This window comes from Galeopterus variegatus, unplaced genomic scaffold (genome assembly GCF_000696425.1).
Source record: "Galeopterus variegatus unplaced genomic scaffold, G_variegatus-3.0.2 Scaffold486, whole genome shotgun sequence".
Lineage (NCBI taxonomy): Eukaryota > Metazoa > Chordata > Mammalia > Dermoptera > Cynocephalidae > Galeopterus > Galeopterus variegatus.
In genome coordinates, this window is record NW_007726597.1 from 760385 (window position 1) to 777377 (window position 16993).

Below are 16993 nucleotides of genomic sequence, written 5' to 3' on the forward strand. Positions count from 1 at the left end.
ATAAACTAAGACCTACTTTTGTCTTTTAGAAGTTTCTCAGCCTGAAGCCAGACTTGGCTTAATAACCCAGAGGCAGTCTGAGTTAAATCTGACAGACAAGGAGTTTAGTTTTGTTTTTTACCCCCTATATAGGGATCTGAACCCGTGGCCTTGGTGTTATCAGCATCACACACTCTCAAGTGAGCCACAGGCCGGCCCGGAGTTTAGTCTTTTTTTTTTTTAAAGATGACCGGTAAGGGGATCTTAACCCTTGATTTGGTGTTCTCAGCACCAGGCTCTCCCAAGTGAGCTAACTGGCTATCCCTATATGGGATCCGAACCCATGGCCTTGGTGTTACCAGCACCGCACTCTCTTGAGTGAGCCACAGGCCAGCCCCTGGAGTTTAGTCTTCTAATGGCCTAGTCTTTAGCATTCAACCAAGGATACCCAGGCATTTGAGAAAAAACTGCAACTAGAGACCATAAAACAAACAAAAACTGATCCTGGAAGAAATGTTTTAAAAATAAAAGAACTTAATGCTTCTAGTATATTCCCATAGATATCCCAGATGTTGCAACCAGACTTTAGATATTGGCTAAGAACAGCCTATTTTGGATTAACATGTCACAGACCAGTTATATAAAGGTTGGACAAAAATATATAAACACTGGGCCGGCCCGTGGCTCACTCGGGAGAGTGCGGTGCTGATGGCACCAAGGCCCCGGGTTCGGATCCCATATAGGGATGGCCGGTTCGCTCACTGGCTGAGCGTGGTGCTGACAACACCAAGTCAAGGGTTAAGATCCCCTTACCGGTCATCTTTAAAAAAAAAATATATATATATATATATATATAAACACAAAACTTGCAAAAGGCATTGGAGAGCAGCCAGTGCAGACCAGACTAGAGGAGGTATGGTCCCTAAGAGAAGGAAAGCACACAAGGTGCTTTTACCCTTTTTTTCACCTTTTTTTTTCTTACCCTTGTTTTTGACATTTAGCATTTTAGCATAGGGGAATAGACTATCAAAGTGGAAGTCTTCCACTAGGCCCAGTTCACAGAGGTTCCACAAGGCACCTGGGACTTGAGGGCAAAATTTTTAGGTAGGAGGGCATTGAACTACCAAATGTATATACAATCTTCCTGAGGCATTTGCTAGCTACTACTGAGCACTCATTGTCATGGCGAGACCCTCCAGGAAACATCAGAATGCAGTAATGGGAGGCTGAAGAGCTGAGCAGAAATTTCAGCAGCCATGCACTTCTAGAGAGGGGTGGGGCTCAAGGCCCACTGTGCAGTAATGGTCCTGCTTGAGATACCCAAATTGTCACAATATTGGAGGAAGGCCACAATGTTAGAAAGAGGACTTATATTGCTGAAAACCAAGAGGGGATAGAGAGACAATAGAAATAGGCCAAGTGCTGATTCAGATAGAATTATCAGACTGAAATAACTATATGTTCACAAAATAAGGAAAAGATGGGGCATTTTAACAGATCTATAAGAAAAAAAAATGTCAAATGGAAATTCTAGACTGGAAAACACAATAAATTAAGAATTTAGTAGGTGGAGGGTTCTTATTGGCCAGCTGCCCCAAAAAAAGAATTTAGTATGTGGATTTAGTAGTTCATTAGATACTAGATAACCTGGAGTCTTCCTGTTATAAAAACTAGAGGTGCAATAGACTTGGACAAACTTTCTTGAATGTAAGAGACATCTCACAATCTTTAGGAAGTTAACTCTGGAAATAGTTCACCAAAATGAAAGGAGAAACGTTGATCCAGTTCAGGAGAGCAGTGGAGAGAAGTCCCATGATGGCCGTTTCTAGAGAGTAGTTGGTCAAGATTGAGGTAAGAGAACTGAAATTTCCAAGAAGTTTTGGGATAAAAAGAAGATTCAATAAAATCATTGTGTTGTAGACTTTGAAAGAAATAAAACAGTTGTTGTGTTGGAGACTTTGAAAAAGAATGTGGGAAAAGAAACAAAACAAAGGTACAAAAAAAGCAAGAAGCTGTTCAAGAAAGGAAATCTAATCACAGAACACTACATGGGCTCTACAGTATAAACAATATACGGGTAGACATAATGTGAATCCTTTATTGATAGAACTAAAAGCTGCTACCATAAAAATATGGGAAGAGGGGAAAGGTGCTAAGAGCAGAAAATCAATATGTAATATATTACATCTAAGTTGATAAATAGCAAATTATTTAGATACAGGAGCTACTCTCAGACTAAACATCTATAAGGTGTTGCCTCTTGAAGTGGGCAGAGTTAGGAGGGGTACAGGGGTTGATGCTTTTCATTAGTAACCCTTCTGCATTACTTTGATTTTGTTTTTAACCCTGTAAGTACATTATTTTTTGGTAAAGAAGAAGAGAGAAATACTATAAAGGAGAGAGTGCTAGACAAACGTGCTGTAGTCATCCCACTTTTAACAAGCCTTTTCTGGACCCCATATCCCCACTCAACTAAACCAGAAGATGGTGGGGCAACAGACTTCTCAAAGATATTGTATGTATGTCCTACATTTCCTCGGCTTCTCTAGAGCATCTGATACCACCAACCACTTCCTCTTTTTAAAAACACTCTCTTCTTGTGGTTTCACCCACTTGGGTTTCCTCCTACTTTTCTGGTCATTCTTTGCCATCTTCCTGACTTGTAAATGGTAGGAGTTTCGGGGACAAGTCCTAGGTCCTCTTTATTCTCTTGCCCCAGGCATTCTTGTCCATACTTATGGTTTTATATACCATCTATACCCAGATTCTCAAAACTGCCTGCAGGCCACATGGCTCTTCTGAGCTCTAGACCTAGATATCCTCTCTTCTTGGAAACTGCACGGGCTCAGCAAATTCAAAATATCCAGTATCCTTCCTCCAGCATAGACCATCTTAGCAAATGGCACCAAAGCAATTAATACTCCCTTCTTCACCACCTCCGAAAGCACCAAGAGGTGTCTAGACACTTTCCACATCTGTCCTGTCCTCCATGCCTCTGCCTTGGTACAAGCCACCATGGGGATGGCTGGGATAGCCTCCTAACTACCCTCTTGCTCCTACCCCATCCAGTCTCCGTGATGGCCACAGTGATCTTAAAGTACAAATTTGAATATCACATTTTACTGTTAGGAGTTTTACACGGAGTCCAAAATCCTCAACATGCGTATGCCAACACACAAAGCCATGCATATACGATCCTGCCAAACTTTTCACCTTCATCCTAAACTACTCCAATCCTAACTCTCCTCTCTAGACAGACGGGCTCTTTTTGTGTGGTGAGGATGACCCATGCGCCGCCTCTTGTGTCCTTCCTGGAGGATTTTTTTCATCTTCTAGATCACCTCCTCCCACTCTCAACTCTCAACACAGTCGCAGTCGGTTGTCCCCCTCCCCCACAGACAGGAACCTCCGGTAGGGCAGTGAGGGCCCAGAAGATGTTTACCATGTGTTTGTTCAATAACGTGGAAAAAGGAACGAGAGGGGATAAAGTGTGGTGGACAGAACAGAATGAGGTGGAAGGAGATGCAGACCGAGGCTGCAACAGGAGAGGTCACCAACCACGGACCAGCCGGAGCGGAGGCCACGGTCGCGGGTCCGGCGCCTGGGACCTGAGCGCAAGCCAGGCCGCGCTTCCGCAGCCGGCGCCCTTCGCCCGGGGCGTGGCCTCGCGCGGCCCCGACACCAAGAGAAATTGGCCTCAGCTCCTACACTCAAGGACGCCCTTTCTGGTGAGGGAGATAGACCCTGACTGAAATAGTACTAATCCAGAAACGCAACAATGAGGAAATGCAAAGTATTTTGAGAGCCCAGATGTGGCACCAGGCCAGTGTAGATGTGGGAAGTTTTTGCAGAGGAAGGAACGTGGGGGTGTGGATGTGCCGTGGGCCGGTGGGCCGGGGCGACGGCAGCACACCCCTGCCTCTGTGTGCTTGTGTTGGGGCAATTGTGGGGACGCAGGGCGCCCGGCTGGCCGCAGTCTCTCCCTTGCCACCCTTGACTCTGCGGAATGTCCGGCTGAGCTTCGGCTGTCCTTCCCGGGCTCTGGCTGCGCTCGCCCTTACTCCGTCTCTCGCCTCATCTCTGTCGTTCTTTGCATTTTCGTATCTCTGGGTCTCTGTGTGTCTCTGCGACCCCCACCCCCACCCCCCTCGCGCCCAGCAGACGTGTCCCGGGCCGTGGAGCTACTGGAGCGGCTCCAACGCAGCGGAGAGCTGCCCCCGCAGAAGCTGCAGGCCCTACAGCGAGTCCTGCAGAGCCGCTTCTGCTCCGCTATCCGAGAGGTAAGAGCAGTGCGGCGCCAGGGCACGAGCTGGCGGCTGCCGTCCTGCTCCTCCTGGTCGCCCAGAGCCCAGAAACCCAGGGACTATGCCTTGGGATGCCAGCGTTTCAGCTTCAGGGTTCTTTGGGAGTTGTTTCCTCAGGCTCCAGCTGCGTGGGGGCGGATCCTTGGGTGGGTAGGGAGAGGGGGTCCGGGAGTCTGGACTCCTATGTTTAAGGGAGGGAGGGGGCCGGCAGCTTCCTGACACTGCTGCGTCCTCACCCAGGTGTATGAGCAGCTCTATGACACGCTGGATATCACCGGTAGTGCTGAGATTCGGGCCCACGCCACAGCCAAGGTAGGTGCCCCCACCCCACTGCTATTGGTATCCCCCGAACTGCATGGTCTAGTTCTTAACTGCGTGGTCTGCCTTCTTAATGCCTGTCATTCCTGTTTCCTCCTTCATGATTTTGGCCAAGTCTGTGTGCCATACTTACTATTACTTATTTATAATTTCCTTCAAATAATCGCACACTTTAAATTTAAACACGTCATATAAAGGCGTCCTTTGCAACTACAACTGGAAACCAGTATCGCATGTCTGCCTAGAAGATAACCTTAAACATCTATACAACAAAAACAATGAAATGTCATTAAACACTGAAATCTTATTAAACTATACTTAGCTGCTACTTTGTGTTGTGGCCTGGAGCCTCTCAGCTCCCTTCAGGCCTTATTTTCCTCTGTTAAAAAGCAAGGTTGGCAAGTGTTGGGTATTCAAGACCCACAACAAATGGAGACTTTCTTTTAGCACGTTAGAGCATGCAAAGTGAACTAAAAGGGACATACAATCATTATGGGGGGATCTTGTGTTGGGTTGTGGCATACAATCATTACAGGGTAATCTTGTGTTGGGTGAGGTGTCACATGCTTGGGGGTAGTGATCTGGCCTAAATCACTCTCCCTGGCCCAGATCCCCCACCATGGTGCGGCCCTCATCTCTGGGTGCTTTCTCTGTCCTAGGCCACAGTGGCTGCCTTCACAGCCAGCGAGGGCCATGCACATCCCAGGGTAGTGGAGCTGCCTAAGACAGATGAGGGCCTGGGCTTCAACATCATGGGCGGCAAGGAGCAGAACTCACCCATCTACATCTCCCGAGTCATCCCCGGCGGCGTGGCTGACCGCCATGGAGGCCTCAAGCGTGGGGACCAACTGCTGTCAGTGAACGGTGTGGTGAGTGGAGGACTGAGGCAGCGCTGGGGGCACAGGCTGTCCAAAGTGGCATAGTCCCTGCTTTTGGAGTTCATTCAACACATACTGACTGAGCACTGCCTCTGTGGCCAGCCCTGTGCTGAGCAATGCTGCAGACACCAAGAGAAATTGGCCTCAGCTCCTACACTCAAGGACGCCCTTTCTGGTGAGGGAGATAGACCCTGACTGAAATAGTACTAATCCAGAAACGCAACAATGAGGAAATGCAAAGTATTTTGAGAGCCCAGATGTGGCACCAGGCCAGTGTAGATGTGGGAAGTTTTTGCAGAGGAAGGAACGTTTGAGTTAGGTGTTCAAGGATGAGTAGAAGTTCTCCAGGTAAACCAAGTGAAGGATGTTCCTGGCTGAGGGTGGTGTTGTAGGTGAGGGTTCTGACTCTATACTCCTCTGAGCTGAAGAGAAAGGGCTTGGTTCTGAAGGAGGTCTGGGGCATGCAGGTAATTAACATCACTGCGGTGCTCCCTTCGGCAGCACGTATACTAAAAATTGGAACAATACAGAGAAGATTAGCATGGTCCCTGCACAAGAAAAAAAAAAAAAAAATCACTGCGGTTAGAGTAGATGGAAACAACTGGATTGGTGGTTGGGGCCAGCCACGCAGAGCCTGAGTGCCAGCGTGAGAGGCTGGGACTTTGTCCCAAGAGGGCTGGGCTGTGAGCTCAGCTCACAGGTGTAGAAAGACCCCTTTAGGACTCTGAATGAACTGAGCGGAGACTGAATGACAGAAGGCCAGGGAGGAGGTTGGAGTGAGAATCCAGAGGGGAAACAGCAAGGCCTGAGCTGGGGCGAGGGCTGTGGGAACAAAGAAGAGGGAATTAAGGCAGGAGGGTCTTAGTGGGCTGTGAGGAGGGAGGCAACAAAGATGGGCCTGGATGTCGGGCTCAGTGATGAAGGGGACATGGGGAATCTGGAAGGCTTTGGAGGAGGACACTGAGCTGAGAGCTAATGACTCTCCCATGAGGAGGTCATGAGGCCTTGGCATCCCTGGGCTGGCATCAGGCTCACCAGCAGTTGGTCCCATTTCCTGGGTGGGGGCTAGGCAAGGCAACTGGTCTCAGGCCCACCTGTCTGTGTTGGGCCCCACAGAGCGTGGAGGGTGAGCAGCATGAGAAGGCGGTGGAACTGCTGAAGGCGGCCCAGGGCTCGGTGAAGCTGGTAGTGCGTTACACGCCTCGAGTGCTGGAGGAGATGGAGGCCCGATTCGAGAAGATGCGCTCTGCCCGCCGGCGCCAGCAGCACCAGAGCTACTCGTGAGCCCCTTGGTCACCACACCCTGACCCCTTTCCTCTGGGATCCTGACCCTTGACCCAGGCTCTCACCCAGGCCATTCTGGCCAAATCCTCTGGGGACCCCCCAGCTCCCTTCCATCCCAAGATCTGGAACCTACTCTGTCTGAAATCCCTCAACCCACTTCCCTGGGCCCTTGTCTCTGGAACCCCAGTCCTGGCTCTCTCATGTCCCCCAGGGCCCCTCCCCTGAGCCTGTGTCCCCTCTCTTCACCCCTCTTGCAGGTCCTTGGAGTCTCGAGGCTGAAACCACAGTTCTGGACCCTAACTCTCTCCCTTGTACAGTATTTATTGTCACTGGCTCCTTATTTAAAGATCTTTGATCCTCGTGGAGTGTCTGTGTGTCTGTTCTGCATCCTGGAGCGTCTTGAGGTGTGGAGGAGTGAGAGGAGCTCAGATAGAGAGCAAGCCCTGAAGAAGCCCTTTTCAGAGCCTGAGAGTGGAGGTCTAACCCTCTCCCCAGGTCTGAAGGCAAGAACCTCGGATTTGTTCCTAGGCACAAGTCCGAGGGTGGAGGCTGAGAGCCAGTCTGGGGCTGAGTGCGAGGGGGCAGAACCGAAGACAACGCTCCCTACCCTTAAGAAAGTCTGAGGGCGAAGGCCAAGCTCCTTCCTCTTTAGGGGTCTGACCAAAGAGTCCTGAAACGCTGTGGGAGCCAGTGAGCAGCCTCTGCGTGGGCGGGACGGAGTGAACCACTAGTCTCGTCCGCCGGGGGAGCCCGGCACGCCACACTGTAATCTGCGTGGGAGTTGGGGGTGGGGGTACCGCGTGCAGTTCCCGAGGCTGGCACCGGGGTGCAGAATAAGGTGCACTTGTCCACCGGGCACTCGCCCCACCTTCCAATCGGAGCACGACTTTCCGGGCGCCAGTTCCTCCTTAAAATCCAACCTTTAGCACCATCCCGCTGCCTGCCCAGACTTTATGTCCCGTGCAGCGCGAGGGCTACCGCGCGCCACCGACGGGATCCGGGGTCGCGACTCGCGTTCCACGCCGCTCGCTACTAGCTCCAGGTGACATCATCCCCCTTGCCTGGCTTCACCCCCCGTCCCGGCTGCGGCACGCTGCGCGCCTATTGGCCGTCTCCCCTGGAGCCCCGCCTCTCGCTCTCCGCCCGCGCTACCCCTCCCAGCCCATGCGGGGGCGGGGTCTAGTCGCCGGCCGGCGCCGACTCCCCCTCCCATTGGCCATTCTGGGCCGTCCGTCAGTCTCCTTTTAAAGGGGCCACGACCGCCCAGGAGCTGTGGGGGGAGGGGGAGGGAGGAAGGATTTGGGGGGGGTAAGGTGGGATTTGGGGGGCGCTGGCGAGCACCCCTGGATCTGGCGGCTGCGGCCTCGTGGGGGGAGGCTGACGGGCAGGGGGCTATTTTAGGGGGTAGAAGGCTGTGAGACTGTGAGGGGGAGGGTGGTCCCCAGCGCCCAAGCCCGAGCAGGAGACGCGGAGCCCGAGCGAGCGGCAGAGACCGGGCTCCAGAGCTACAGATCCGGGCCCCGGCCGCCGCCAGGGGCCCCGCCCGGCCCCCCCACTCTACCCCACGTCCCTCCTGCAGGCCGGCTCCGCCCGCAGCCGCCGCGGACCAGGTAGGTAAAAGCCCGGCCTGGCCCGCCTTGCAGCGACCACCCCGGGGACCCCTCAGCGAGCCTCTCCCGCCTCCCCGAGATCCTGGGTTTCCTTCCTCATCGCCGGGAATCCCAGAGCCCAGATTTCACAGCCTAACCTCAGAGACTCAGGCGTGCCCCTCCCGGCGCCCAGAGTCCCCAGCCGAGCATTAGAATCCCAGGCGTACTGCGGCCAGGGCCCAGGAGCCTGGATTCCCCAGTTCAGCCCCGGGGACCCCCTCTGAACCTTGATCCCCCTCCTCGGTCCAGTTCCGGGAGCTCCAGACACCCGCCGCAGCTGTGTCAGACTCCCCCAGCTCCAGCCGGCCGCCCCCCGTCGCGTCCGCATCGTCCCCCATTCGGCACCCCGTCTGCCCGTTCTGCCCGTCGCCAGCCCCCGGCTTGAACAACCGGCTGCGTCTCTCTGTCCAGGCCGGCTCGGCGGCCGCCCTGGACACAGGCCCGCTCTGGAGCTGTCCATGGTCAGCGTACTCAGCAGCCTCGCCTCCCCCACCTCATGCTGCCGCCGCCAGGGAGGGGGTGCGGGCGGCGCAGGAATCCCCCCCGCCGCGCCTTGGACCCGGGGATAACCGTACCCACCCCAACCTGGGCGCCTAGGGCTTCAGGGTTCCGCTGATCAGGCTCTTGGCCCCGTCCTCAGCAGCCCAGGTTTCTGGGACTCCAGCTGCTTCCTGAGGAGTAAGGGTTTCTGAGTGTTCCCACCCTATCCACCTTACGGACCTTGGCACCAGGCATCCAGCCCCCACCCTGTTCTGGAAGCCTGTCAAGGCTCACTCCGTCTGCTGGACCATCCGATAGCCTTCGTTCCATCAGGACCTAGGAATCCAGTTTCCCAGTCTTTGTCCCCTTTAGAACACAGTTCGACAGTCCCAGCACCCCTCAGACAAATATGCTCAGTCTCCTGGCATCCCAGCATCTGCTCCCTTAGGATCTCAGGCGCCATGACTCTCTTCCTTTCAATGCAATTCTTTGGCTTCTGTCCACCCTCCCTCTTGAAGACCTAGATATCTTGTCCCCAGTCCTGCATCCCCTCAGGAACCCAGGCCTTCAGACCGCAGCTTCTATACTGCCCACCAGCCTTTACTGAGGCTGTCTGCACCAGTCCTCCCTCCCAAAAAGGACTCAGGCTCTAAGTTTCTAACCTCCTGTCCTTTACCTCTACAAGGATTCAGGAGTCCCAGCTTTGCCCCTCACCACCACCCCCCACCACCCCCCAGGTATCTAGCTCCTCAGCTCTCACTTTTAGGGACCCAGGTCTTCATGACCTCATGACTCCCCCATTAACTCCACATCTTCTGTGGCCTTCATCCCCATATCATCTCAGGTGCTGGTTTGGGGACTCTACTCTCTCCCCCTAAGACCCAGCTTCTTGAGATGTTTCTAGCACTCCATTGCCTCCTGAGGCCCATATCCTGATGTCCCATTCTCCAAGTATACTCTCTCAGGTTGATGAGCCAAATATGCATCCCTTCCTCCAGATGTATCTTGTGGCCTAGGTTCATTAGGTGATCTAGAACTTACGTGCTGTCTTCCACATTTCTACTTACATATGTGCCCTTGCATTGTTTCATGATTCCTTCTAAATACTAGAAGACTCCCTGCTGATGTCTGTGTTCCATCTTCACTCAAGGCATGATCTAAGTTCTCGGCCAGATGCTAAATTCTAAGCATGTCTTCTCCCATTTGTCTTTTCAAGTATCTAGATAATGCCCCCAAGCCAAATTCTGATCTCACCTCTCCTCAGACATGTCCCAATTTTCTAGCAAGCAGTACTTGCTTATTCTTTGCTAAATTTTCATTTTAGGTGTATTCTAGGTTCCAGCCACATCCTTGGAATTGTTCTAGATTTCATTCTCTTCCCAGAGGCTATGTGTGTTCCAATTATGTGCTCTAGCCTTTCTCCAATTTGGGCTATCAATTCTAGAATACACTTCCCTGCTTTAGGTTCCACCTAATTTCACAGGTTTAAATCAAAAAGATTCCCAATTAAGTGTTTCACATTACATTTTCCTTCCTCAGGTTCTAGGTTCTAGACCCATCCATTCCTGCCTTCTCTGTCCATCTTTTCCCTAGGGCACCCTTAGTTTAGAACTTGTCTCTTGGTGGATGTGAGCTTTCTCCTCTATCAGACACTTTGGCATTCTAAGCATGTTCTAGGCTCTCTCTTCTTCTGGAAGGTCTTCAGCCTAGAAATGTTCTCATTTCCTGAATAACCCCCTGCCTTTGCCAGCTCAGTCTTTATTCCAGGAAATTCTTGGTTCTCAGCATGCATGCTTTTTTTTTTTTTTTCTAAAGATGACCAGTAAGGGGATCTTAACCCTTGACTTGGTGTTGTCAGCACCACGCTCAGCCAGTGAGCGAACCGGCCATCCCTATATGGGATCCGAACCCGTGGCCTTGGTGCTATCAGCACCGCACTCTCCCGAGTGAGCCACAGGCCGGCCCCCAGCATGCATGCTTTTTCATTTCTCCCTAGCACTTCTAAGTTCCAGGCAAACTCTTTGTTACTATCTAGGGTTTTCTTTGCCCCCAGGGCATGTTCTGAATTCTAGAGCACATCTATTGCCCTCTAAGTTCTAACATTATCTAAACACATAATAAAACCAAGAATGTGACCCCTGCTATATTCTGTGGTGTACGTTCATCTCTAGTAAGTTCTGAGTTCTAGATCATATCTCCCAACTAGGTTTTTTATGTACTGTATTACATATGTTCTTAGGTATCATTATGCTCCCCTCTGTGTTGGGGTTCTGGAGTTACCCAGACACTCTTCAAATTATTGTCTGGCTCTAGGTTGTAGGTTCCAGACCTTGGTTCTAGAGTATGCCCATCTACTTAGCCTTGTGTGCAGATTTTACTCAAGCACATTGTAAATGTGGAAGCATATGTCCTTTCTGCAGTTTGTGCTTTGTATTCATGCCAGTGGCTTTCTAGATTCTACACCCAGTCTTGCTATGTTTTGCTTCCTTCTCAGTGAATTTGAGGTTCTAGAGCAGCCTCCCTAAAACATCCTGTGTTGCATCTTCTGAGTAGTTTGTGGGTTTTAGATATCATGTTGATTTTTAGCCTAAGGTTGGCCTGCCCTTTTTTTTTTTTTTTTAAAGATGACCGGTAAGGGGATCTTAACCCTTGACTTGGTGTTGTCAGCACCACGCTCACCCAGTGAGCAAACCGGCCATCCCTATATGGGATCTGAACCCATGGCCTTGGTGTTATCAGCACCGCACTCTCCTGAGTGAGCCACAGGCTGGCCCCTGGCCTGCCCTTTTATAAACATTTTCCTGAATCTGGTCCTGAGTGCTGGGATTCAGGTGTCTAGATTCTCAGATGCACCACTTCAAAGACCCAAGGGTACAGGCACCCAGGTGCCTCCTCTCCCAGGTCCCAGTGCCCTCAGCTCTTCCTCTTCTCAAAGTTGAGTCCAAGACCCTGGTCCCAGGGTTTGGACACAGTCCTCATATTGGGCAGGGCTGGGAATTATCCACTCTCAGAACCGGTTATGCTGCTGCCCGCAGGGGGAGAAGGAAAGAACAGAGTGAAAGTCCCTCCCGCTTTCGGCAGGGCCAGCCGGACCCGTCAGACCTGATGTGAGCAGACAGAGCGGTTCAGGTGCCCTAGCTTCGTCCTCACCTCGCCCCCGGCTCCAGTGGCCCAAGTCCCGCCTCCCAGCCCCAGAAACCCCGCCCCTTCCTCCTCCCGGACCCAGGAGCTGTGCACTCGGACTCCTAGGGTCTGAAGGCTAGGATTTCCAGGCCTACCGGAGGAGGCTGAGAGCCCATACTCTTGTCTCCTGGGGGGAGAGGGAAGGTGTGGTCTCTGCTGTGACTGGGAGGCGGGGGCTGGAGGCTCAGACTCCTGGGACTGGGGAAAGAAAGGAACTAGGGGGCCTAGACTCCTGTGACCTGAGGGAAGAAGGAACTTGTTCTTGGACTCCTGGAACCTGAAGAGGGTGATGACTAGCACAACCCCTCGGCCATACTTTTTTTTTTTTTTTTTCTCTTCCAAGTGGAGTGGGTCTTTGGGTTTGTCTGGTGCCGGGGGTCAATATCTGGGAAATTGAGGGAGGCAGGAATTGGGCTGGATAGTAGGTGAGGACTATCCCTGTGACATTATACAGGTAACCATGTCCTAGTGACCTAATCCTGTGTCCCTTGCCCTGTGGCCTCTTGAAGGCATGGTTCTGGTTTGGGCCTCAGTTTCCTAACCATGTAGTGGGTTGAGGGGGATTCTCTGCAGAGCCGGAATAGGTAGAGACTGATTTTTTTCCAAATTCGAACAAGCAGTGCCTGGGTCACCCAGCTTCGGTTCCTGAGTGGGCCAGGCCTAGATTTGCTGCCAGTGCCTGTTGGAGTCTGACCTCAGTTTCGCCAAATGCTCTCACCTAGGTAGCTAGGGCTATTTTCCTGAGAGCAATGGGTTTCAGTTTATCTTGTGCCATGATTAGAAGGCCTATCCAGGCCTCAGTTTTCCCTGGCAGCCCCTAGTGGCCAACACTGTTTCCCCGTGGAATGCCCAGGTGGTAGTGCCTCAGTTTCTGTGTCATGATCAGACTGGTCCTCAGTTTCTTCTGTCCAGTGCCTTGATTGTCCCACCTTAGTTTCCCACTCGTTGTATACGAGCGGCCGTGCCTCAGTTTATCGCCTATGCCTTGACGAAGCGGTCTCTGTTCCCTGCCTCCTCCCCACCCCCACAGGCCAGCACCGCCGCCATGATGTGCGAGGTGATGCCCACCATCAGCGAGGATGGCCGGCGGGGCTCGGCGCTGGGCCCGGACGAGGCGGGCGGCGAGCTGGAGCGCCTCATGGTCACGATGCTCACGGAGCGCGAGCGCCTGCTAGAGACGCTGCGCGAGGCGCAGGACGGGCTGGCGACGGCGCAGCTGCGGCTGCGCGAACTCGGCCACGAGAAGGACTCGCTGCAGCGCCAGCTCAGCATCGCTCTGCCCCAGGTCTGGGCGGGGCCCGCGGGGGGCGGGGCCTGCGGGAGGCGGGGCTGGGGTGGAGAGGGCGGTCCGGAAGAGGCGGGACCTGGCGCGGGGAGGGGGAGGCGTGTCGTCGGTGGGCGTGGCTTGAGGGGAACAAGGGGCGGGGCTTAGCGGGAGGGGCGGAGCCTTCAAACTCTCAATCCCGTGGAATGAGGGAGATAAGGAAATAAGTGACCTGACTGTCCCGATCCTGCACGCGCCTGAACAGGAGTTTGCGGCTCTGACGAAGGAGCTGAACTTATGTCGGGAGCAGCTGCTGGAGAGGGAAGAAGAGATTGCAGAGCTGAAGGCGGAGCGGAACAACACGCGGGTGAGGGGCGCTGGGGCGGGGCCTCAGGGGGCGGGCTGGAAGAGCTGGGCAAGGATGGGGACGGGCAGGTGAGAGGTGGAAGTCCCTTCACTGTGACCTCCACTGAGCCCCCTTTGTAATGATCGTATTGTTTGGTATGATCCTCACTGACCCTAGGACATCTGAACCCGTTAGCCCCTTACTGGCCTTTGACCTCTGATTCAGGTCACCTAGCTAACTTCTGTTAGCTCGCTGACCCCTGTGGACTGTGACCTGCACGATCCCTATCTATATTTGATCCCCACCACCACCTCAGCTGATCAACTTTCTCCTTGCATTCCCTCTATGAGACTGTGCTCCTCACCCTCGGTTGTGTCACTTCCTCCCTCTCTCCAGACCCTTGCCAATGGCCTGGGTCCTGGTGGGGATTCAAACCGGCGTACAACGGAGCTGGAGGAGGCCCTGGAGAGGCAACGTGCAGAGGTGTGCCAGCTGCGGGAGCGCCTGGCGGTGCTGTGCCGTCAGATGAGCCAGCTGGAGGAGGAGCTGGGCACCGCTCACCGCGAGCTGGGTAAGGCCGAGGAAGCTAACTCCAAGCTGCAGCGCGACCTCAAGGAGGTGAGGCTGGAGCCCTTGGTGGGCTGCCCTCTGTCTCTTCCCTCCCCGTAACCCTCTGCTCAGAATCACAGAGTCACAGAGCTCCTGAAAGTTGGAACCTGGATTCAATCCACGAGCTGTGTGGATTCCCCCTCTCTGAATTTGTTTCCTCAAATGGAATGTATGGCCCGTATCAGAGGGATAGCTTAGAAGTGGCACATAGTAGTTGCTCAGTAAGTGGTTCTAGTTATTACGTTCCCATCGGGACATTCTCTTGTGTCTCTAAATTGAATCTTTCATTGGTATATCACCCCTTCCTGGCTTAGGGCCTTTGATCCTAATCCCCCTGCCCTAGGGAGCTTCTGGGAAATGTAGGGCCTGGATTCTTGAAGGCAGTGGATGAGAAAGGAGAGCGAGTACTTTATTTCTCATCATCCACTAGGGCCTTCATCTTGGATTTTAAGCCTGGATGGCTGCGGGAGCTGCTGGAAAGTGTGGTCCCAGCACACAGCTCATGGCCGGAAGTCCATCTCCCATGAAACCCTGGAGCACCTCTTCTAAGCCTGTGCTACCTTGGTGGCTCTTGGGAGGTTAGGGTTATGAGACCCTAGGGCACTTGCTCTGTGATTCTAAGCCTGTGCTGTGCCGGAAGTTGCTGAGAAACCTAAGGCCTGGAGTTTTTGAGGAGAGTGGCTGGAGTGGAGCCTTCCCATCCCATGGGTCTTAGGTCATCTGTATGGGGAGGATCTAAGCCAATACTGCCCTAGAAGTTCATGGGAGGTGTAGCACCACCATTTTAACTTTCAGGTAGCAGGGGACTTAAGGTGGGCTAGTCCCGGGAGCTCTTGGCAGGTGTACCACCATTCTGATGCCCAGGTGGCAGGGGACTTCATTTCCCAGGATACCCTGGGGTGCCTCATCTGGGGTTCTAAGCCGAGGCTACCACAGGGGCTTCTGGGAGCTGTAGTTAACATGGCCCTTTGCCACTTCCGCAGGCCCTGGCGCAGCGGGAGGATATGGAGGAGCGGATCACAACGCTGGAGAAGCGCTACCTGAGCGCCCAGCGCGAGGCCACGTCTCTGCACGACGCCAACGACAAGCTGGAGAATGAGTTGGCCAGCAAGGAGTCGCTGTACCGGCAGGTGGGGATGCACCTGGGAAAGGGCGATGCGGCTAGGGCTGTGGCCCGCGCGACCTAACTCCTCTTCTCCCCTGCCTTGCCCTCCCCCAGAGTGAAGAGAAGAGCCGTCAACTGGCCGAGTGGCTGGACGACGCCAAGCAGAAGCTGCAGCAGACGCTGCAGAAGGCAGAGACCTTGCCCGAGATAGAGGCGCAGCTGGCCCAGCGCGTGGCGGCGCTCAGCAAGGTGAGGGGGGCCTCGGGTCGGGGGTATGGGTGGGTGCGTTTGGGGGCTGGGGCCTAGAGGAGGGGTACCTTCAGTCTACTGGGGACAGGAACTGGGCCTTGAGTCTGGAGGGGTTGGAGCAAGACCTGCAGCCAGGATTCTGGGGGAAAGGGCGGGGCTTGCTATGGGGCAGGGCCTGGAGTTTGGGGAGAGGTTGGTGTTCTCTAGTTTGGACTGAAAGGGGTAGAAAAGGTCTTGAGAAAGTAAACTAGACACCGGGACAGGGCCTGAATCACAGGTGCAGGGGAGGAGTTCTGAGGGTGGGGCCTGGCACCCATCTTTGAAGGCGGCGGGGCCTGGACCCTGACTGTTTTCTGGCGGGGTACAGTCCGATGCCATGGGTTCCATCCGCTAGGCTGAAGAGCGTCATGGGAACTTTGAGGAGCGGCTTCGGCAGCTGGAGGCCCAGTTGGAGGAGAAGAACCAGGAGCTGCAGCGGGTGAGGAGGCCGAAGACTGCAAAGAGGCTGGGAGTGCCGCTGATATTGAAGGGGCGAGGCGGGGCGGGCTTGGAGCAGGGGCCGTGTTTTGCGCCACATGGGCTTGAGCACCCCTGCCCTGCTCTCCTTTGGGCAGGCACGGCAGCGGGAGAAGATGAATGATGACCACAATAAGCGACTGTCCGAGACAGTGGACAAGCTACTGAGCGAGTCCAACGAGCGGTTACAGCTTCACCTCAAGGAGCGAATGGGGGCGCTGGAGGAGAAGGTGCACCCGTACTTAGGACTGCGAAAACCAGAAATCCTGCACTACCTCTTGCTGGAATCCTGAGGCTCCAGAACTTTCCCCCAGATCTGTTATCTCCCTAAGTCTGGGCATGACGAATTCAATAGACTTCTGTGCCGTATTGCTAAGACCACTTTTTCACCTGGTCTAAACAGCCAAGAGCTGAATTCTGGGGGCATCTGTACCCTGAATCCTTGGCATTTCCCAAAACCACCAACCCTATGGACCCTCAAACCCTGAATCCTCTGGATTTCTTTCTTTAGATGCATCTTTGGCCCCGTTACCCCCACTCCCTTGCAACTCTATTTGTGCCCACCCCATTCCTCCTGGGTCCCCTCAGGCCTGTCTCTGTTTGCTGCCGGCTGCTTGCAGCTCCTAGAGAAAGTCCCTTTTAGGCCCACTCCCTCACTTCACACTTGTCCCCACAGAACTCACTCAGCGAGGAGATCGCCAACATGAAGAAACTTCAGGATGAGTTGCTGCTTAACAAGGTCAGGGGGCCTGGAGGGATAGGAGGAGGGAAGTGGAGCAGAGATTGCTGAGGCTGGAATCAGCAAGGCTGAAAGGGCTGTTTCTCGGGG

General features: G+C 53.8%; 4 protein-coding genes across 5 annotated transcripts in view; 3 read left to right on the top strand and 1 right to left on the bottom strand.

Moving 5' to 3' along the window:
• The first annotated feature begins 3422 nt into the window (after nt 1-3422).
• On the top strand, nt 3423-7123 carry LIN7B (lin-7 homolog B (C. elegans)). The gene is made up of 6 exons (XM_008569336.1): nt 3423-3707; nt 3831-4259; nt 4524-4595; nt 5261-5470; nt 6596-6759; nt 7021-7123. The coding sequence occupies exons 1-6, from the start codon at nt 3423-3425 to the stop codon at nt 7040-7042; spliced, it is 1182 nt and encodes a 393-aa protein (XP_008567558.1). The 3' UTR covers nt 7043-7123.
• On the bottom strand, nt 7101-7695 carry LOC103587783 (chromosome unknown open reading frame, human C19orf73). The gene is given in 2 exon segments (XM_008569337.1): nt 7101-7409; nt 7411-7695. Coding segments are annotated over 2 exon segments (594 nt in total).
• A 21-nt stretch (nt 7696-7716) lies between these two features.
• On the top strand, nt 7717-13919 carry LOC103587784 (liprin-alpha-3-like). The gene is made up of 5 exons (XM_008569340.1): nt 7717-7805; nt 8226-8373; nt 13106-13360; nt 13605-13706; nt 13911-13919. The coding sequence occupies exons 1-5, from the start codon at nt 7717-7719 to the stop codon at nt 13917-13919; spliced, it is 603 nt and encodes a 200-aa protein (XP_008567562.1).
• Nucleotides 13750-16993, top strand: part of LOC103587771 (liprin-alpha-3) — a 14470-nt gene continuing 11226 nt past the window's right edge. For both annotated transcript variants that reach the window (XM_008569325.1, XM_008569326.1), the window contains exons 1-7: nt 13750-13774; nt 14082-14303; nt 15278-15424; nt 15514-15648; nt 16043-16126; nt 16263-16394; nt 16841-16903. In XM_008569325.1, the coding sequence (XP_008567547.1) occupies nt 14211-14303; nt 15278-15424; nt 15514-15648; nt 16043-16126; nt 16263-16394; nt 16841-16903 (654 nt within the window). In that variant the 5' untranslated portion in view covers nt 13750-13774; nt 14082-14210. The remainder of the gene's footprint in view (nt 13775-14081; nt 14304-15277; nt 15425-15513; nt 15649-16042; nt 16127-16262; nt 16395-16840; nt 16904-16993) is intronic.